The sequence below is a fragment of the Protopterus annectens genome, chromosome 13.part0 (genome assembly GCF_019279795.1).
Source record: "Protopterus annectens isolate FY-2018-M chromosome 13.part0, PAN1.0, whole genome shotgun sequence".
Taxonomy (NCBI): Eukaryota; Metazoa; Chordata; order Ceratodontiformes; family Protopteridae; genus Protopterus; species Protopterus annectens.
In genome coordinates, this window is record NC_056747.1 from 900,218,221 (window position 1) to 900,241,100 (window position 22,880).

Below are 22,880 nucleotides of genomic sequence, written 5' to 3' on the forward strand. Positions count from 1 at the left end.
ACATACCCTTCCAGTGCAAACACAAACAAAGCACTAGCTAAACTGTAGGAGTCTATAATGACTTGCAAAATCAAAATCCTGATGGACTTATCCAGAATAGTAGAGGATTAAATTCCTCACTGCTGATAAAACAACTGGCCATAAAACTCCAGGACTTTCTTCCCTAAAAGCTAAGGAGGACAGTGCTCTTTTACATGTTTTAGTGGTTCAGGATAACAATTTTATATCCCAACAAACTCTACCAGCTTACAGAAAGGGACTCAGTAGGGAGTGCAAAATAACTCGAATAGGTTGCAAAGCAATGACAGCAACAAAGTCATCAGACGCCACTGACGAGGGATGCCAGCAACACTCTGCTTACCACTCTAGAGGACATCAAGGGGAAATGGAAGTATTTCACAAGCATTCAGAATGATGAAAAGCCCCACAGAAGCTGTACTCTCCCCATGAACAACCTATGGCACAAGAAAAGCAACCCACCCTAGAAGAAATATGAAGTGCAAAAAGGGAAATTAAGCCAGGGAAAGCAACAGGCTCAGATAAGTCACAGCAAACAAAATCAAGATAATGATGACAGAGGTAGAGGAGAAATTTCTCCAGAAGGTAGTCAACATGGCATGGAGAGACAGATGCACCTCAAATGAATGAAAAATAAGCATTCTAGTGCCAGTGTACAAAAACAAAGAGGACAGTTACAAATGTATGTAATACAGAAGTACTAAACCTTTAGAACACTGCACTGAAGTCCTGCACAGTGTTACTGACAAATGAATATACAAAGTAGTGGAAAGTAAGACAGTAAATGAGCAGTTTGGATTCAGATCAAGATACAGTACAACTGATTCAACATACGAGATAAAACACAGAACAGAAACAATGGAAGATGAGGAAAAGTCCAACTGGATATTCCAAGAGTTGGAGACAGCATATGACAAGATCTCAAGAAAGCTGATGGACAGTCCTTTGATGGTTCCAAGTCCCAGAATCATTATTACAATGAAAGCAGATTATGTACAGGGACTCAATTGCAAGTACAAACAGTGCTTGGGCTCACAAAGGGGTTGCCTGTGGAAGTGATTGTGCATAAGGATTCAGCTCCAAGGTCACTCCCGTTCATGCTGGTGATGGACCACATTAGGAAAGAGGTCACTGGGGATAGAACAACAAATTTGTTGTATACAGACAATGTGTCACTACTTACAGACTCTACACAGAAGTTTTAGTAAATGGTAGGGGACTAGAAAGCAAAAATGAAGGCACACAAGATAAAACTGTGTATAGGAAAAAAATACAGTGGTCATGGCACCAAACTGTGAAAATAAGCTCAAAACTGAGACAGAAGGGAAAACAGTGGAACACGTTAACAGCTTTAAGTATCTGGGAGGTGTGATTAAGGAGAATGGAAGTCTGAATAAGGAGGTAAAAGCTAGAATTAGAGGTGTTGTCACCACCTGGCACAAACTATCAAGCATAGTGAGTGACAGAAGGATGCCAAGAAGCTGACATACAAGATGTACAAAGCAGTGGTGAGATCAGTGCTTCTGTATATGTATCACATAAACCTGGGTAGTGAAGGAAAGCAGCTGCAGAAGCTTGAGGTGATTTAGATGAAGTGTCTGAGATTAGTAGTAATATGCACATTGGGGGAAAGAATATGAAACATGAACATCTAAACAGAAGCCAAAGTAGCCTGAAATTGCACACAAATTCATGTATGACAAATTATGGTGACTTGGCTACATGTTTAGGAAAACAGAAGGTCATAAAGAAGAGCTGAAAAAGACAAGAAGAAGTCAAGAGTAGATGAGGATGACCAGCCAAGAGATGGACTGAGTGAAAGAAGACAAGCAACAGTTGGGCATAATTGTCAAATCAAGTAGGACAGCGATTCTGACTCAAGAGGGGTGACTACAGCTGGCACAACACCTTAGTCCTATGTAAAAAGAGAAAAAAGGAGATTGATTATCTTGACATGTGTGCATACACACCGTCACATATACTTCCGTCCATCCACCCACCACCCCTTTCCCCCCCATTTTTGCACATGGGGTTGGGGTGTCACTTCAACAATGAATCATTTACAGACAGGGCACCTTAGCTGAAAATTGAACCGGGGGAACCTCTTGATCTGAGGCGACAATGCTACAATACCCATTGCACCACTATGCCACCCTGTCACATACATGACAGATACAAATACAGTACTGTTGAACGTCAGAGAAGTCTCACTCCACAATTGTTAAAAATCCCACAGAAGCCACACTAATCTAATCTAGACCGCTTTGAAAATTGTATGGTGACTTCTCTTTGAGTTAGTAATTGAGGGTGTGCTGTGCAAGGGAATGATGAAAGACGGAGGTGTGAATAAATAATGTAAATTTTTTGGCTCTACCTCCCTCAGTAATCCTGCAAGAGTATCCCCTGCTGCCAAGAAGGTCTCCCAGACTGCAGAATATGAGGGAAAGTGGAGAGGAAATTGTGAGGGGGAGTATTATCAAGAGAGTTATGATGACCCTCCACAGAAGGGGAAATGGAAAGGAAAGGTGGAGCTGAAGGGCAAGAAAGGCTCAAACAGAATGGTTTAGACTGTACAGTTACACAGAATATTATTTATGAACAAAATGCGTTTAAGATTTTTAATTACAACAGTGTGGTGACTACTCAGGAACCTTTTGATATCTTTAGGAAGGGATTTACTTTCATTCCTAATATGTCTGTTGATTTAGTGGATACTTAATTAAAGATGTTCACAAGGATGTTAATTTGGAATTTTTCTTTAAAAATGAAGTGAATCTGCAGGGTGCAGACACTAAGGCAATTAGTACATTTAATCCTCCTTTGCCCCCCACCCCATTAAGGCATTTGAAAGAATGTGTGAAAAGGAGATAGATTTACTCATATTTGAAGTATCTTAGCATAAAAGATATTACAATTTAACTTATAAGCAGAAACAAATGTTGGATGGTTTGGTGGAGAACACAGACCTTAGAATTATGAAGCAAGATAAAGGGGTGGGGAAGTTTTAATGAACTATTTTGATTATTCTGCTACGATGCATCTTTATTTGAATAAGGATTCTCATTTCAAATTAAGTTCTTGAAATGAAATTAATTTAGCTTATAACAAATAATTTATAGAATGCTGTAAGACTATTAGTGGAGAAATTCTGAAATCAGTAATGACCTATCTGGAATTTAGGAAGTCCACTGTCCCATCAATAACAGATATCACCAAGGTGCACAAAGATTTGCGCGACTCCCCACTTAGGCCTACTGTAGCATCTGGGGGGGATCAAAAATGGAACCACTAGCTATATTTGTTAAGTCCCCAAAAAGATTTTTTGATGATAAAATTATAGTATTAAAAGGATTCCTGGCATTGCTGGAGTGAACTTGCCAAGATAAAAATTGACAAAAGTGTTGCTTTAGTAGCTATAGATTTTACGGACTTATTTTTAATTATACTTAATGGGCAAGGCTTTTTACATTACAATACAAATGTATCAGACTAAGGTTGAATTTTTAGTTACTCTAATCTTCACCACTGTTAATCAAATAAGGGGTGTGGCTATGGATGCAGCAGCACCACTCATTTTTGCAACTACTGTTTTACGGTTTTGGGAAATTAACTGTGTGTTTAAATGTAGATTTTATGAAAGTATAGTTGATTAAGAATTTTAGATGACTTACTGATTACATGGAATGGATATATTGGTTTATTAATATAATTAGATTTTTTTTAATCTAACAGTTGATTTTTTAAAATTCAATATGAACTTTGATGACAGTATGAATAACTGTTTACATTTTATATTATTTAAGGATGTAGTTAAAGAATTTCTTTTACCAAACATGTACAGGAAAGAAACATGGTGCAATAGATATTTACATTTTAGTTGTGCCCACCCCTCTGGCAAAAAAATGTTATTTGGCTAAAGGATTTGTTTGGTTGTCTAGAATATCTTTGAAGATTGAAAATTGATTGTGGATGTTAAAAGGTGCAGGGAGATATGTTTAGATAGGGCATATCCAGCTGAGTTGATTGCTGAAGTGATAACTCAGGTGGAGTAAGAAAGGCAAGGGCGATTTAGACCATTTAAGTGAGGGTTGTCCAGGGGATGGAAGCAGTAAAAAGGAGAGTAGATCTGATTTGAGTTTAGCAATGGTTTTGGCATATGGTGGTATGAATGTTTGGTAAGAGGACACTAAGAAACAGGGTGGTGTTTTTGGATGTTTTCAGTTAGCTAGTAAATTCCAAGGTTTCGATCAACAACATTTTACGGTTGAGATCAGGGATGTTGTGAACACAAGTTTAAAGAATTTTTTTAAATAAACTTTTAGGGATGTTAGTTAAATTGTTTTTTTTTTATAAAATTGTCTTTTGCCAATCATTTTTGAGTCTTTGTGTTATACATGTACATTGCCTCTGCTGTTTTTGAGGTACTGTAAATTGATGCAATTAATTATTTGTCTGTTAACAGGATTGGTTAGGTTATAAATAGTATATGCAATAGTTTTAATTTAATCTGATTAAGTTCTGTAGCAAACAAACAGAAGTGCTTAATTTTGTGATTTTTATGTAATTAAAACGTCTTGTGATGACTTGTACAGCGTTTTTATTTTATAAGTACTAATCTAGACTGTAACAATGGAGCAAGAGATCAATGCCAAATGTCCATACTTCTTTATGGACATCTAGAAATGCACTTTTAACAGAGGTTTCTTATTTTGAGCTCAACTACTCAAATCTGTTGAATATCACTCCTTGCCAGACCGAAACTATCCAAGACAGAAATTAAAGCATACAATATTCCGATTGACTCTAAAGCAAGAAATAAGCAAAACATTTATATGCTAATGAGCTATCTCAGAGTGATTAGTACATATGCACACATACATATGTTACATAATGCTATGCTATACTTTGCAACCTATCAATCAAATACGGCTGTATAAGTTACTCACTATACAGTCATATAAAGATGCCAAACTTTTCTTGTACACCTATAACACAGTCCAAGCCAATAAGGACTTGACTTAACTGGGGGAAATTGACAACTGTGTCTATAATGTATTTCAAACAAATACACCAAAGATATAAAATCTACAACAAAAAATTAAAATTGTGAAAACTGTATTTTATGGTATCAGTATTTTAACCCACACTACTGGGGTGGTTAAGTATGTAACATACCTCTTCATTATCTTCATCCATGTACTTCAACTGCACGTCATTCAGATCAAAAGTAAGCTTTACCTGCACAGAAAAACATGAAGTTAAGAATTACTGCAAACAATAACATTTACTACAGTGTCAAAAAAAACACCACTGGAACCAAGGGAAAACAACAAAAAGCAAATTAAATAAAACAAAGCCCTTAGGGTACAACAGCTGTGCATGGACAAGACTCTCAAAAAAACCACAACACAAAAAAAAAGCAAAATGAAAAACTTGTCTGCCAACCAGCCGAATAAATGCTCTGTTGCTGAAAATAGTAATGTAACTTTTTAGAATGTAGAGGTAACGGAGCAAAACAGGTAGTCACTTCTCTTAAAACACAGATTTTATTAAAACTTGATGAGCGCTTTCGCTTATTAACTTCTTCAGATCAACATAACTTTCATTCATGCAGATAACAGTTTATATAGCAAATCCAAATTCATCAATACCCAATCAAAACTCTTCCAATTAATATATATATTTTTTAAATCACAATATGTCAAATTTCCTATATAAAAACTATTACTATATGATACTTAATATTTAGACATAAAATACTGCATCTATAAAATATATAGTAATAGAACAGTTGGACTCATTCTCTGTGTGTAAACTAAGTATAAAGCACATTTATACCCTTGGTGAAAAATCATACAGAATGTATGTATGTAAGCCTTATATAAGATATGCATGTTCCTCTTATGTTGCTCAAATAGCCTCATTTTACAAATACATATACCCAACTCATTCCTACAATAAAACTACTAAGGATGTATGATAGTTCCTAAGTATATTATAAACTTTCCCATGTGCAAAAAGTACTCCCCTCTATTAGAATGCCTTGGTAAGAAAACCAGCAGGTCAACAGATTAATCAAAAAAAAAAGAAATTACCTTGGGCAAGAAGGAAGGGTCAGTACGAAGGGACACCCTATCCATGTGGAAGATCAAGTAAGGACTCTTGACACTCAAGGCCTGCAGCTCAGATACTCTTCTCACGGAGGTGAGTGCTACTAGAAGTATGGTTTTCCAAGACAAAAATTTCAAATCACATGAATCAAAGGGCTCAAAGGGAGAGCCTGTAAGAGATTGAAGCACCAGAGTCAAGTCCCAGGGATCTAAGGGAGGCTTGACTGGAGGTTTAACATGTAATGCTCCCTTAAAAAAAAAAAAAAAAAGTAGTCCGGTACTGCAGAATCTTTTGAATAGGCATAGAGAAAGGGTCTAAGTTCTGGTCTTTGGCCCAAATAGAAAACCTAGTCCATTTACTAGAATAAATCTTTTGAGTGGAAGGTTTGTGTGAGGCCAGAAGAATTTCACGAACAGGAGATGGGATGTCAGGCAGTTTGGCAATCACTGGAAGTGGGGGAACCAGGCTGAGAGCTTGAGACTGTGCAGGTTCGGATATATCAATCCCCGAGGATGGGATAACAGGTCCTGGGAATGATCCAGGATCCACGGGCTGGAAATCAGATGAGGCCATAGAAAAGGGAACCAGATTTGACGTGGCCAGTAGGGAGCAATGATACAACCTCTGAGCTTTCTGGAGAAATTTTGGGATGAGGAGAAATGGGGGGAAAGGCATACAGAAGCCCCAGGGGCCAATTGTGCATTAGAGCGTTCCTCGGTGGTTCCCCCTGAGGGGGAATCTAGGCAAGATAGCTCCTGCATTTGTAATTCAGGGGGGAAGCAAACAGGTCACAGCAAGGCTTGCTCCAATGTTGGAAGATCAGAGCTGTTATTACAGGATTGAGGGACTATTCGTGAGGCATCAGGATGTTCCTGCTCAGATTGTCTGCAATAAGGTTAGAATGCCTGGGAATGTGCATTGCTATAAGAAAGCGATTGGAAGCTATCGCCTAGTGCCAAATCCTCATGGCTTCAAGACACACGGGGATAAGATCTGGTTCCGCCTTGCTTGTTAATATACCAGGTGACTGACATGTTGTCTGACTGGAATGCAATGGTCCCCAAAGGCAGGGATGCATGGAATGCTTGCAACGCTAAAAGAACTGCCCTCAGTTCCAGAACATTTATGTGCAAGTTGGCCTAGAGGAGGGTCCAGGTGCCTTGGACAGTCTTTCCCTGGAAATGTCTCCCCACACCGTAATAGAGAAGCGTCTGTGGTTACCGTGGCTATAGGATGGGGAAGAAAGAACAGTCGACACCAAAGATTCTTTTGTGGCCCCATCCACCGTAGCATTTCCTCCTTGCAACGGTTCGCAAGTGTACCATGTGGTTAAGTGGGTGGGTTAACAATGACCACTGTGCAGAGAGGAGCCACTGCAGGATTTTCATGTGCTATCTCACCAGTGGTACCAAAGTAATGGCAGCTGCCATGGAGCCCAAGAGTTGCAGTACAAGATGTGCTGGTACAAACGTGCGAAGAAGAAGGTCTTGAATTTGGTGTCTTATTTTTGAAAGCCTGTGAGGGGAAAGAGAGGCTTGACAGGATGTTGTGTTGAAGACCGCTCCAATAAATTCCAGTGTCTTCGTTGGAGACATCTGAGATTTGTCTTTGTTGATTGTAATCCCTAAGTGGGCAGAAAGATCTCGAGTGTGAGAGAGGCTGCGGACTAGGAAATTCCTGGTCAGAGCGGTAAGGAGCCAGTCGTCTAGATAGGGAAACACCTGGAATCCTTGTAGTTGAAAATGAGCTACCACAACTGCCATACACTTGGTGAACACTTGGGGGCGGGCTGTTGAGAGACCGAATGGCAGTGACCTGAACTGGTAGTGATTGGCTCCCTGTCGGAAGCGGAGAAACCTCTGGGACCGGTGATCCATCTTTATGTGGTAGTACGCATCCTGTAGGTCTACAAAACACATCCAATTGTCCCTCCCTAGGAAGTGAAGAAAAGACTGTACTGTGACCATCTGGAATTTTTGAGGTTTGATACATTTGTTGAGTAGGCTGAGATCCAGGATTGGTCTCCAGTCCTCTGTCATTTTTGGCACTAAAAAGAACCTAGAGTAAAACCCGGATCCTGTCTGTTCTAGTGGGACTGGTTGGACGATTCTTTTTCTTAGCAGTTTTTCTGTTTCTAAGGCTGCAAATCTCCTCTGATTGGGTGGTACACTGGGGATTCGTTTGATGGGTCTGGGAGTTAGGTCGAAAGTATTTGGTAGCCTCTGGATATTATTCTCTGCACCTAAACATCGGTAGTAATAAGATGCCAGCCTGGTAGATGTAGAGAGAAACAACCCCCGACTGCTTCCACAGGAAACCAATCAATCAGGCAGCTGCTCAGGAGCGCTGGTAGGGTCTGCCGGAGAAAGAATCTCTGGCTCCCTGGTTACAAAGACCCTTCTACCCTAAAAGGGGAGTCTTCCATATGAGTAGCCCCCTCTGCCCCGGGGTGGATTGCTCACCACGAGTGTCACAAAAGGATCCTTGGGATTTCTTGAACCATATCTTTCCCCCCTTCTGGTTCCTGGAGTAGGGTCTCTGGGGGTTAGAAAAGCGTATGCCCACAGCAGACAAGGTCTTTCTCACTACGTGCAAGTGTGTCACATATCTTGGGTCCAAAAAGTGCAGATTCGTCGACAGGCGCATTAACGAAGGAAGATTTAAAAGGGTCTGTGAAGTCACACAACCGCATCCAAGCATTACGTCTCATGACAACACCAGATGCAGCAGCTCGAGCTGCCCCCTCAGTGCGAAATATCAAATACATGGAGGAGTTTGAGATGGATTCAAGGATAGCTAGCTGCGAGGCGACAGTGTCACGCACCTCATCAGGCAGTACCCCCACCAAAGAGGAAGCCATTTCAGAAATTGGGTCTCTTTGGAGGCGAGTAAAGTGCACCAGATAATTCAGCGACCGAATGGCAAAGGTCGCTGAAGCATGTCCACTTCCCTAGTCTGTCCATGGTCCGGGATTCCCTATTTGGTGGATGAACAGTGGATCCATCTTCTGCCAGTTCCCTCTTGGTGGCTGCCGCCACGACCATAGAATCAACTGTCAGATGCTTGGACCAGTGGGGTTGGTCTTCAGGTGTAGATAAAATTTTGTCCGGCCTCCGGGGGACAGGTTCTACATTGCCCGGGGCCTTCCAGGCACACTGCACAATTAGTTTAACAAGATCATCTGCTGGTGGGGTCACCCAAGAAGATGGCCAGGCATGGAAGGCCTGCAGAAACAGCGATCCCTCAGAAGAAGGATTAGAGGACTTCCATTCCCCCCCGCTGTTGGGAGGATTTTGAGAATGTCTCAGAATGAAACGCCGTCTGGGGTAGACCGAGGGGACCCTTCCCCTTCATCACAATTAGTGTCTTCTGTGATAGACTCCTCCGGGGAGTCAAGGTGCTTCCTCTTTCACGGTTTATTCCAAGGTGGCTCTCCAATGGGATCTTCTGAAGAGGACTCCGGAGAAGGGGCTCCCTTCACAGGGGGTTCTGATACTGCTGTCCTAGGGGGTGGTTGTGAGCCTTCGGAGTGAAGGGCCCTATCCATCACCTGTACACTAGGTGCACCCGAGCCCAGTTCCAGTTGTGGGGCGACGAGAGAACTGGGAACTGTTGGAACCGTGGACATAGATGGTGCCAGCGAGAAAATAGGTGCCGGATTAGGTACCAAGGTATGGACAATCCAAGCAGCGCTCCGAGAAAGCATTGGCTCCATTGTAGCCACTGCAAGGGTGATGGGTGCCAACAGGGGAGGCACTGCTGTCAAAGCAGAGACCGTATGTACCTAAGCGGGTGCTGGGGGAAGATAAACCGGGGAAGATGAGATAGAAGATTCTGAGCCGGGGAGAAGGAAGGTCTAGCTGGAATGGGCAATCCCCTAGCTACCAGAAGCTGGTCCACAACCCACACTATGTCTAGTTCAGAAAAACTACTAGTGGATCTAAGAGAGGCTGCAGAAGGGGTCTTTCTAGAAAGGGATTAAACCTCTGCCCCAAGAAAGGATCGTAAGTAAGCGAATATCATGTCCTTGGCAGGTAATCGGATTTTTGAGCTAATGGAGCCGAAGAAACTGTCAGCTCCATGGCCGGAGATGGTGCCAAGGCATGTACAGTCATCAGAGCCCATGGAGCCGAAGAAGCCGTCGGCACAGTGAAGGAGGATGGTGCAGAGACATGTACAGTCACTGGAGCCCATGGAGCCAAGGAAACTGTTGGCACCGTGGACAGGGATGGCGCCAAGGCATGAACAGTCATTGGAGCCGATGTAGGAGCCAAAGACGGCACCGAACTCAGTGGTGCTGTGTTTGGAACAGAGATAGGAGTGAATACCAATAGAAGTGAATACCATGGTCAGCACCAAGGGAGAGGACACAGATCCTGGTGCCGAAGAGGTCTGCGCTGAGGGCGCCGGTGAAGCACGGAGCCGACTCGGTTCTGTAACTGACAGAGATGCAGGAACTGAGTGACTCCGTTTTTCCTTGCATTTTTTGGTCTTAGGAGGGGTGAGACCTCTGACCCAGATAGAGCCTCCGAGAAAGGTATCTTGAGTAAACCTTTTAAAATAAGTTAATTCTTATATTCTGCTAGTGTCCGATTAGAAAAACCAGCACAAATGTCACAATCAGCTTTGAAATGATCCACGCCCAAAAAGTAGACACAACGAACATGTGTATCTGAGTTAGGCATCTTACTTCCACACTTGTCACACTGTTTAAAACTCAACTTAACTTTGTCTGACATGGTAAATGAAACAATCCTATCTTTCAGAAAAAAAAAATTCAAGTAAGAAGTAGCAGTGGAGTTATGTTAAGGAATACTACTAGTAAAAGGGTCCCGTCAAAAATAGGAGAGATGGACAGTCAAAAGAGGTAAAAACTAAATTACCAAGAAAAAGGACAGGAAATAGGCCTAGGTTATAGGCGACAGTGATAAAAGACTAACTTGACTAAATATTTTTAAATTTAGAAGAAAAACTGTCATAAAAAACAACAAATTACTACTTAGCTTGAGAGAGATGGCCAACATGTCTGACTAGGAACACAGCAAACGAGATCGGGAGTATCTAGGAGGGGCATTGTGGGTAGGTTCTTAGCTGAGAGTATTTAGCTTGCGCGAACTGAGAAACAGCCGTATCTGTTCAGAGGACAGAACAGAGGTCCTAACTGTAAAGAATAAAGATTTACAACTTCAGCTGCCCTTTTTCAGCAGAGGCCCGGGGAGAAAAGCTCCAACATATTATACAATTTTCATTATAAATTAGTATTAAACAGCAAGGTTACAGGATTACTACAAGGTATTAAGTAGCAATACAATGTTACACAGTGTCAATAATCAGGAGTATAGCATAACTATTTCAAGATGTATCAAAAGAAATAGGTCATTAAGAGGATTATAGTTTTGAGGTAAGTGGTTACAAAAACCCAGTTTTATCAGGATGTAGTTGCATGAAGGCAAGACAATTACAATAAAATGTTTCACTGATTTGTAATAGGTTTTTGTTAGACCTTCGGAGAGGTCTGGAGGGAGAATAATGGGAGATGAGAGAGCATAATCCTGGGCAGTAGGAAGGCTGGTACAGGATAGAATGGATGAGCTGGAGCTCAGAGAGAAGAAGCTGGTGGAGTAATTCAAGCCAGTTTAGGTGTTTTAGAGAGAGATAGGATTTGTAGGTTTGTTGGGCAGCAAATCTAGCTACCTTGTTGTAGGCAGATTTGAGTGTGGTCATGAGTGCAGAGATAAGATTTGTGAAAATTGTACATTAGACTGGTAGAACGTAGATAAGAGAGTAAACTTGGCTTCAGAGGTAAGGAATTTCTTGTTACGGTAAAGGAGCCCTACTTTTGAATGTCTTTTTGATACAGTTATTACCATGCAAGTCAAACAAACTGATCGTCGGTGGCTATGCTTACTTTAGTTGACAAACATATATTCCACTTAATGTCATTAATGGTTGGAAGAAAACTGAAGTGGAAAAATGTAACTAAGTGAACAATTTTTGTTCTTAACAGTATTTGTATAAAACATTTCATGATGCAAACTGCATGTTATATAGTAAAGCTTTTTCACTTACTGTTGCATGCAATAAAATACTAATGTAAACATTCTTTTTTCTTCTTTTTCAATTTTAAGAAATGCAGGCATTGCAATGTAAAAATAGAAGAAAAGCGGGACAAAAGTATGTTAAGTTAATATGATGTAATCTCGAGTTGCTGAGTTGGGGGATGGGGTGTAAAAGTGTGCAGATTGTAAGTATAATATATGTACAGTTGGTGTTCTCTTTATTTTTGCATATAGGTGAATGTCTGGATTAATGCTCACGGCATAATTTAATACAAGATTTTGTGTGTAAGCAAGTAAATAACAGAACACTGAATGTAATGAAAGGTTTTCTTTTAGCAAAGAAATGTTCAGTGCGAGTTGAGAAAAGTGTGCATCTGAGGACAGCTGTACACTTTGTACTTATATTTCCATGGAGGCAAGCTATTTTTCAACGCATAATTCTAGTTATTTCAATAGTGGGTATTACCAGATGCAGCTATGGGGAGGAATATCATTGGTTACGACCATTTCCTAGTAACATTCCATTGGTTTACAACTGAATCTGAGCCTGTTATTGTAGAAATTTAGCCTGGTTATGCCTTCATGTATTATTAGAGAAGATGGCTTGGAACTTACCCTAAATAGGAGGACATAGCTTAGGGGGTCTAAGTTGACTTGGCTATGGCTAGGAGGACCCAGTGGTTATTGTTTTATTCCATTTATCTTAAATCCATTCCAAAAAAGTATTAGTTTTAGTAAACCCATTCCAAAAAAAAAAGTATTAGCTTTAGAAGCCATTACCCTTACATGAAATATTGTTTTCTGGAAAATTTGCCACCTATAAATCAGTCTAGGCGCTTTTATCGTCATCAGATCTGTTTAACCACGTTACACTGTAAACAAAAAGCACAATTAACTTGTCAATATTAGGTACTACAAAGTATTCGGAGGGGGCCCAGGGAACTGTGATTATTTTGTGCCAAAAAATAAAGATACAAATTTCTTCAGAAGTTATGGCCAATAAGTGGGATAAAATGAAAGTGAGGTTTAAAATTGGGTATAAATAAAAGAAAAAGACATACGGTTAAGAAGCAGCAGAAATTATTTAGAGGAGTTGACAATGATTAAATTATTGCAGAATAAGGGAAATGTCACAGAACAAGAAAAGGCACTACTGCTGAGTCAGAAGGGAAAATACGGGAGTATCTGGATGTCATATACAAGTTTAGAACATTTGCGGTTAAACTACTGTTTTTTACTAATGGCTCCAGAGCACAAAAACTTTTAGCACAATGGCAACATAAAGTAGAAAAGGTTGTTGCCTAACTTAGGGAGCCTACAACTGGAAAAATAAGCATAGATCTCATAGAGGTATTAGAAATATTTTATGAAAATTTGTATAAAGCGGAGAAATGTGGAAATCAAGAAAGAGAGCAAATGGAAATATTTAAGGAAGACTCCAGTATGCCAAGGTGAGAGGCAGATGAGGTTTAAATGAACAGTTATGACAGGAAAAAATGAGTTATGACAGGAAAAAATGAGATCATAATGGTGATGTACAAAATCAATCAATATGCAGGAAAGTCCCCAGGAAGAGATGGTATTCCTGTGGATGTTTGGAAGCTAGGAGGGAAGAAAATGATGAAGATCTGGAAGGTTTTGCTTGACAGTATTTTAAAAGGAGGGGAAATGCCAACATCTTGGGAGAAAGCTTCATATAGGTGCTTTTTTGTCTATAATGGCTAAAAGAATGACAAAGGATGTTGCAAAAAATGACAGATATGGATCAATTTTGTTTTCTGGAGGGAAGACAAATTTGACAACATTAATAAAACTATGATAGCCTAATAAACACCTATGACCCTACCAACCACAAGGGCCTTTTTAGACCTAACCATGCACCTCAAACCTCTGACAAGTTCTGGTACCCTTGATAAGTGGAAGCCGGGGCTTGGACGGTAACCATTTACAAACAGTGGCCTGGGATATGAACCATATACAGGCTGTGCCCATTAGAGTCATAGGTGCCAAACCAGGTAAGAATTTCCTGCTTCCCATCCAAATGTTAAAGTTATAGTTGAATTGGATTACGCAGGAATTCTGTTTCACAAGGATGGGAAGCCAAGGTAGTCTCTGGGATACATACCCCTCTCTCCAGCAGGTCATATTTATATCACAGGCAAAGTTCAAGTCTTTAGAATAGGTAATTCTGCTGCTGTTGGTTTTGTGGATATGAAGGAGGTCCATCAGACTGGTGTCTGACAATGCCTTATATGCCAGGCATATATTTCCCCCAACAGCCTGTAGGAGACAGAATATAGGGATAGGGTCTTGAGGCAGCCTGCATAGAACATGTTACTTATGTTCTGTATTCTTTTAGTAAGGAACCTCTGTGGATGTTTGTTCTACTTGAATATGCCTGGTTAGGTAGATACCAAAAGACGGCATTGTACTCGGTGATAGACCTGATGAATGCTGAACACAGTGGAACAAGGACTTCCTTGGATGTAACTTTGTTGCACAGCATGGATACTGTAGAGACATGATGGTCAAAGCGTAAATTATTGTCAGTTTCCCCAAGTTCCTAACTACTGGGTCAACTCTTAGGAGTGTGTTGTCAACATGATAGTTACCAGGGTTAAAGACTTCACAAAAGGGATACTATTATGCATTTCTTGACATTTAATTTTAGTCTATGGCTCTGACATCTGGAAATTTAGTCAGCCAGAGTCCAATGACATTGGCCTTGACTTCAGAGAAGTAAATGCCAAAAAGAAGTGGTCTCAGGACCGATCCCAGAGGGACTCAGCTTGTGACTGGCCTCTTTGTAGAGGTGGACTCCCCAATTTTAACTTCTTGGGTACTGTGAGTCAGCAGGCTATCCACTGGATGACAAAGGTTTGTATCTAACCTCTTAAGTTTGTCAACAATGCCAGAGTCGATTGTGCCAAATGCCTTGGCCAGGTCAAGGTACATGGTGAAAACCATTTTGCCCTGATCCATTGCTTTGGCAACCTTCTCAAAGAAGCTAACTAGGTTCAGTAGGCATAACATGCCTTTGATCCTTGATGAAACCAAATTGAGTTGGGTCCAGTGTCTGGAGGTTTCCCATGGCATTATTGATCATGTCCATAATAATTCTTTCCATGGCTTTGCATATATTACTAGTGAGACTTGTGCGTCTATAGTTTCCCAGGTATGCAGAGGGCCCACCTTTGTACAGAGAGATGACCACTGTTCTCCACTTATGAGGCACAAAGCCTATTTGGAGGCTGCAGCTAAATAGCAATTCCAAAAGGCTTGATAGATCATGTTTCGTGCTATTTAGAAGGCATCCTGGGATATTTTCTGGGCCTGTTGATGCAATGTTCCTGAGAAAGCATTAAGGACCTGTTCCCTACTGATAGCAGAAGGAGTTATAGTTGATGATATTTCTTGAAGAAAGTTCGATGGGGAGAGAGGGGTGAAGTGGGAGCTGAAATATATGGTTTGCTATATCTTCTGGCTTAGTACAGTCCATTTACAATGAGCACTGCACACAACTGCCTTTAAGGTTGCAGACACAGCTAAAGAATGCCTTATGGTTGTCCTTGGCCTGCGTGGCCAAATTTACTTCAAATTTGGCTTTGTTACATTTCCTCTGAATTGTTTGAGCAGAGTGCTTTTTATCCTGGTGGGTGCTGCACCTCCTAACTTTTGCCATGATTTTCTTCCTTGTGTTATACTACCCACTGATATCAATCTACCAGGGTGGCCTGTTTTTGAATTCGTTCTGTACTTCTTCCTGGTGGGTACAGCTGCCGCTATGCAGCTATTAACATGTCTGTAGAACATTTCTGTGAAATGTTCTGCGTAGGCAGCAGTGTTTTATGGTTTATGGGGGCTTGAAATTTTGCCAGGTTATCACTCAATAGTAAGGAGCTAGCCTTACAGCTAGCTAGGGTTCCAGGTTTTACTTGTACTTCAAAAAGGAGACCATTTGGTGGTCTGAACTTACCGAAGACATTACACTAGGGGGTGTGCAGCACTCTCCCATATTAGTGAGGACCAAATCCAGCATGATTGCACCTCTTGTTGGTGTAATGACAATCTGATTCAGTTAGTTTGCATTTACAAAATCCAGCAATCTCTGTGCCTATAATGTTTGGTGTTGTACAGGATTCCCTGTTAATAGTGGGGTTTATTAAAATTGCCAATGAATATGGTATTTGGTTGGATGGAAAGTATTTCCAAATAAGTTTAAATACATGGTTGGGATTTCCTGGGTCATAGAGGGGGACTTAAGCTATATCAGATTTTGCCTATAGGGATTTGAACGTGGAGAAGCTAAAGTGCATTGTCCTGTTTGACCAGCCTTAAGGTAGTAGCTGGTCTAAATGTTTGGAAAATATTACAACCTTGCACTGTCTGTGTGCTGTCCATGGCTTTAAATCATGTCTCAGTGGTGGCACAGACATCAGCATTCTCTAGGGTGAAGACAGCTTTCAGGGAGTAGTGTTTTTTGTTTAGACTCCTAGCACTGATCAGTAATACTTTCAAATTTTCTTGGTTTTGAGCAGCTATGTCAGAAGTACTTTCAGTCTGGCATTGCATAAAAAAAGACTCTATGGGGGGGGGGGGGTATTTTAGCTAATATTCGTAAACCCGGAGGAATAAGGTGCACAGAAATATGGCAAAGCAGTGTGGCCTGTTGACCATCTCCTTCAAGCTGACAAACACTGCACCCCGTGTAGAATGACACCAGAAACTAAGCCAATTATTAAAGTCAATCATCTTGTTTATATTGTGCCATAGCCCTTTGAAAATGTAAAATGCTGGTCAATGTCAGACTCATAACAGCCTGGACACTTACTCGAAAAGCTCCATGATGACACTCTTCATATAGTTTGGGGAGGTACGTCTCAGGTCATTAACACCTACATAGACTGTGACGGAGTCATACTGGTACTTGTGGTCCAGTGACCTGAGTGCATGCGTAATGTGGCGGATTCTGGCCCCTGATTAGCAACCAACCATGATTTTCTCCTTACTCAGCCCAGGGAGAGGGACATTAGTGCGTCTTACAATCACATTTCCAATTAATTTTTCCCTCGGGTAGATGCCAAATGTTGGAGGCAACTGGAAATATATGTTTTGGGAGTGTAGTCAGTTGGCAGACTTAAATAATTCCCTACAGAGTACTATGTCAGAAATTTTGGGTGAGCAAATGCGTGTAAGTAAGGAAATGTTTCTTTGAGCTGGAATAGAAGATATGAATTGCGTAGTCACAGTAAGGCCTTACTGAGTTTAATTCTGGTGCCTGTCAAAAAAGCAATTAGCAGGAAATGAAAATGAAAATCTCAGCTAACTGTATTTGAAGAATTGAATGTTAAAAAAAAACATAAAAGAACTGAAAGGGTAGAAGAAAATTACACAGTAAAAAAATAAAATGGAAATTGTGGGAACAATACATGCAGAATAATGTTTTGGTGGAAAAGTAAGACTTAAGGGAAGGAAATAACTGAGCTACTTAAGTAATGTTGGTTTGATGATACTTCTACAAAATGAGGGAAAAAAAAAGCAATACATAAATATTTGTAACTAGGAATATTTTAATGTGGTTTGCTTTCTTTTGTATAAATGCATGTTTGCCTAGGTCTTATGTGATGCAAAAAAAAAAGTGATGCAGTTTGTTATCTATATTGAAAGGGTACAGTTGGTAACTTTCTCAGCGAATTGGGACTTAGTAAAAAACAGAACTGATGAGCTTTCTTCCAGGACTTCTGTCCATGTAGTCTATGCTATCTACTTATCTACAGTGAAGAAGGTATTTGCTTAGATTATAATAGTCTAGAAAAATGCTTTCAAAATCAACAGGTTCACATTGACTTCAGCAGCAACCTTATGCATGCCTTTTCTTCTTCTTCTTTCGGCTTTTTCTTGGTTAGGGGTCGCCACAGCAGATCACCTGTCCGCTCATGATTGGCAGTGGAGTTTTATGGTGTCGGGTTGCCAACCCGGCACCCAACCTTCCACAGAAGGCACACACATGCACTCACACCTAGGGCCAATTTAGAGCGTCCAATCCACCTACGGCATGTCTTTGGGATGTGGGAGGAAACCAGAGCACCCGGAGGAAATCCACGCAACCACAGTGAGGGCATGCAGACTCCGCACAGAAGGGACCCCAGCCGAGGATCGAACAGGAGAACCTCTTGCTGTGAGGCAGCAACACTAACCGCTGCACCATCATGGCCGCCCCGCAACCTTATGCATGTATAATGGGTTATTCTGAAAAGCTAGTCTTCCCTTGTGGAAAATCGGGTCTATATTACTTCTTTGAAAACTAACCAGTGAATGGCCGTTCATCGAACGTTCACATCAGCTAACGTTCGATGAACGGCCATTAGCTGAAGTTAGTTTTCAACAAAGTAATATAGACCCGGAAAACCACATATGGAGGTTTGACCAAACAGAGACTGGAGCTTGGAAATCCACTCAGGATAGTTGACAGCTTCTAAAAAGACAGACTTCTACACTTCTAAGGCAAAAGAATGAAGTCTACGGATACTGTGATATTCAAAATGTTTGGAGGAAAGTTATTTTCAGTTTCATAAAATGCCTACTGTGGGACAGTCTCTCTCAGTGGGAGTTAAAGATGTAAGGTCCCTCATAAGAAGGGCTAACAAATCATCAAAAACGTAAAGCAAGTACAGTCTTGCTCCATGCAAAACTTTGAAATGGCCATTAGATACACTGTAAATTTGCACAACACCCAAGGCTATAATCAAAGCTTTGCAGAGCAAGTGTACAGAAAGTTTCCACATCCTTTCTTGCAGACCATGCAAAACACACTTGCTTCTTTTGGTGTTTTTTTGCACAAATAATCTCTCAGCATACAAAAATAACAAACTACATAGTCTGAAAAATAATCAGAATTGGAACTGCAAAGTTGCAAACCTCAGAACAAGCAGGTCCAGGTAAGACTTACTGGAAGGACGACTTGTGATACAGCTTCACTACAGTATGAAGTAAGGAATACTGAATCACAGTCTATTTTGGATAGAAAGGAGTAATTAGAATTAATTTAGTTTTTTTTAGGTCTGGTTTTCTGCATTACTATACTCTGATGAAATACATCTGTTGACCGCCAGCATGCTTCTCCAGACCTCTGCAAGGTAGTGCCAGGGAAAATAAAAGAACCTTAGATATGTGCTGATTGAAAAGGCAATGTAATCATAAACCAGAAGAACAAAAGCAAATGATTTTCTTTCCAAACTAAGGAAGGTGTGAGTTATGCTTGGGTTATCTGTTCACTCAGAACGACGTACACTTAGTGTAAGCGTTAATGAATCCCAAGGAATAATGGTAGATTTGTGGTAGTAAGGGCTAATTAGCAATGGAGGAGAATTATGATGGCATGTATTTATATTCCACCAAAAACTGTTATTATGGAACTTAAGAAATTTTGGGGAGAAATAATCAAAATCACCTTACTACAAGGAATTTTACTTGCAGGTGATGACTGGACCTTGATTTGCAACAGTGAAGGTGTATCGGAAGGACCTAGAAGGGGGCATATAACAAAAGAGGGCAGGTTCCTGAAGATATTTATGAAAATATTTGGTACAGAGGATGTGAATTTTATTCCCCAATGTGCAATAACTGAGATAGACTAGACAAATTATTTTTTTCACAGGAACATGTGCATTTAATGGAAAACTTTGACACACATCCAATAATTATTTTGGATAAGGTAGTGCTACAAACCAAGATACAGGGTCATCATCATCATCTTCTTTCGGCTGTTCCCGTTGGGTCGCCACAGCGGATCATCTGTTTCCATTTCTTCCTGTCCTCTACATCATGCTCTTTCACATCAACTGCCTGCATGTCCTCTCTCACCACATCCATAAACCTTATCTTAGGCCTTCCTCTCTCTTACCTGGCAGCTCCATCCTTAGCATCCTCTTCCCAATATACCCAGCATCCCTCCTCAGCACATGTCCAAACCAACGCAATATCGCCTCTCTTGCTTAGTCTCCAAACTGTCCAACCTGAGCTGACCCTCTAATATACTGATTCCTAATCCTGTCCATCCTAGTCACACCCAGTGCAAATCTTAACATCTTTAACTCTGCCACATTCAGCTCTGACTCCTGCCTTTTTGTCAATGCCACTGTCTCCAACCCATATAACATAGCGGGTCTCACTACCCTCTTGTAGACCTTCCCTTTCACTCTTACTGGTACCTGTCTGTCTGTCACAAATCACTCCTGACACTCGCCCATTCTACCCTGCCTGTACTGTCTTCTTCACCTCTCTTCCACACTCACCATTACTCTGCACTGTTGATCCCAAGTACTTAAACTCATCCACCTTAATCAACTCTACTCCCTGCATCCTCACCATTCCTCTACCTTCCCTCTCATTTACACACATATATTCTGTTTTAGCCCTGCTGGCCTTCATTCCTCTCCTCTCTAAAGCATATCTGGTCCCTACTCTCACTACATATCACAATGTCATCTGCAAACATCATAGTCCACGGGGCCTCCTGTCTGATCTTATCTGTCAACCTGTCCATCACCACTGCAAATAAGAAAGGGCTCAGAGCTGATCCTTGACGTAATCCCACCTCCACCTTAAACGTATCTGTCACTCCCACCGCAGTCCTCACCAATGTCACACTACCCTCGTACATATCCTGTACCACTCTGGCATACTTCTCTGCCACTCCCGACTTCCTCATACAATACCACAACTCCTCTTTAGGCACCCTGTCATATGCTTTCTCTAAGTCCACAAAGACACAATGCAACTCCTTCTGACCTTCTCTGTATTTCTCCAACACTCTCAGAGCAAACATCGCATCTGTAGTGCTCTTTCCTGTCCTTACTTCCTCCTTGCTAATCTGTTTCACTTCCTGATTCACTATCCCCACATCATCCAACCTTAAACCAAGATGCAGGTTAATTAAGTAAAAATGAGACACTGGGGCTTTTCCACCTACATGTAAAAATAGAGGAATTTAAGGAATAGGTAATGGAAATTATTTGAGCGTTATTACGGAAGACAGGAATATCTTCATAATTTATAGCTAGTGACTGGGATAAAATGAAAACGGAGTTTAAAAACAGAGTAAAAATAAAAGAAACAGATAATGTTAAGAAGTAATAGGATTACTTAGAGAGGCTGACAAAGGTTAAAGTAAAGTAAAGAAGAATAAGGGGAATCTCACCGAACAAGAAACACAAATGCAGAGTGGTAAGGTAAAAATAAAGGGCATCTAGTTAATATGCATGAGTTTTTCTGCTGTTAAGCAACTACTTTTTGATAACTCAGGGTCACAAAAACTTTTAGCATAATGACTTAGGCAGCAGAAACTAGAAAGGGTTGCTGCCAAACTCAGGGAGCCTGTAACAAGGAGAAATAATCAGAGATCCTGTAGAGATTTTGGAAATTTTAGGAGAATTTGTATGAAGTAGACAAATATAAAGAAAGTACAGTTTTGTACCTACCATAAATGTAGATGTCCGAACAGGATAGCATCTGCAGTCCTTACAAATGGGTTGTCCTGTCGTCAGGCAGCCCTTCGGTCGGCCGGATTCCAAAGTCTGGGTCTGGCCTCGGCTGGTGTCGCACTTCACCCGACGTCATCTCTGCTGGTCTTCGGGTATAAAGACATCAGCCGCCCATTTCCTCAGTGTTTCTTGCCCCAGATGCCAGTTGCCCTCTTGGATAGCTAAAATTTTGGGTAAATGCCAATGTTTCCAAAATGTAGAAGGCAAACACAAAAATAAGCATGTATGTACATATATACAAACAAATACACCATAAGAGATCCCCTAGCTAGCTATTAGGTTCGCAAATATCCTAGTAGTACCACAGAGGGAAGGAGGGTGGGTAATCCTGACTGCAGATGCTATCCTGTTCGGACATCTACATTTATGGTAGGTACAAAACTGTACTATGTCCTTCAAGGATGCATCTGCAGTCCTTACAAATGGGTAGAATACCATAGCCAAACTAGGGAGGAGGAAGAAGAATTATGGTGTAGTTAGGATCCCTTGCAAAACAGCAGTGGCAAACCCTGCTCGGGATCTAGAGTATAGAGGTAAGTTATAATGCTTGGCAAATGTATGCACGGAGGTCCAAGTAGCAGCCTCAATAATGTCCTTGGTAGCCACTCCTCGTAAGAAAGCTGTGGTAGTGGCTGTAGCCCTTGTAGAATGAGGCCTTATGTTCTGTGGAATTTGCTTTCCATGGTAGGAGTAACAGAATCTTATGCAATTTCCTATCCACTTGGAGATTGTTTGTTTGGAAATTGCTTTTCCTTCCCTTCCTGTTGCATAAGCTACTAGAAGCTGGTCAGTTTTTCTATTGCCCTTGGTTCTGTCCAGGTAGTAGCGCAACTGTCTATGTACATCCAAGGTATGCAGCAGTCTTTCCCCTGTTCTGTGGATTGGGAAAGAAGGTAGGTAGGTGGATTGCCTGGTTTAGAGACACTCTGGATACCACCTTAGGCATAAATGTAGGATTAGTTCTCATGGATACTCTATCTTGATGGAAGATTAGGAAGGGTTGTACTGCCATTAAAGCCTGTAGTTCTGAAACCCTTCTTGCTGAAGTAATTGCCAGTAGGAAAGCAGTTTTCCAGGATAGGTGTTGAAGATCTGCTGTTGCTGCTGGTTCCAATGGAGGGAGTGTCAATTTTTCTAGCACAAAGTTCAA

General features: G+C 41.0%; 1 protein-coding gene across 3 annotated transcripts in view; it reads right to left on the reverse strand.

Moving 5' to 3' along the window:
• NBR1 (NBR1 autophagy cargo receptor) overlaps nt 1-22,880 on the reverse strand; it is a 1,427,595-nt gene that overhangs the window by 1,390,185 nt on the left and 14,530 nt on the right. For all 3 annotated transcript variants that reach the window (XM_044054653.1, XM_044054654.1, XM_044054652.1), the window contains exon 2: nt 5,194-5,256. In XM_044054653.1, the coding sequence (XP_043910588.1) occupies nt 5,194-5,256 (63 nt within the window). The remainder of the gene's footprint in view (nt 1-5,193; nt 5,257-22,880) is intronic.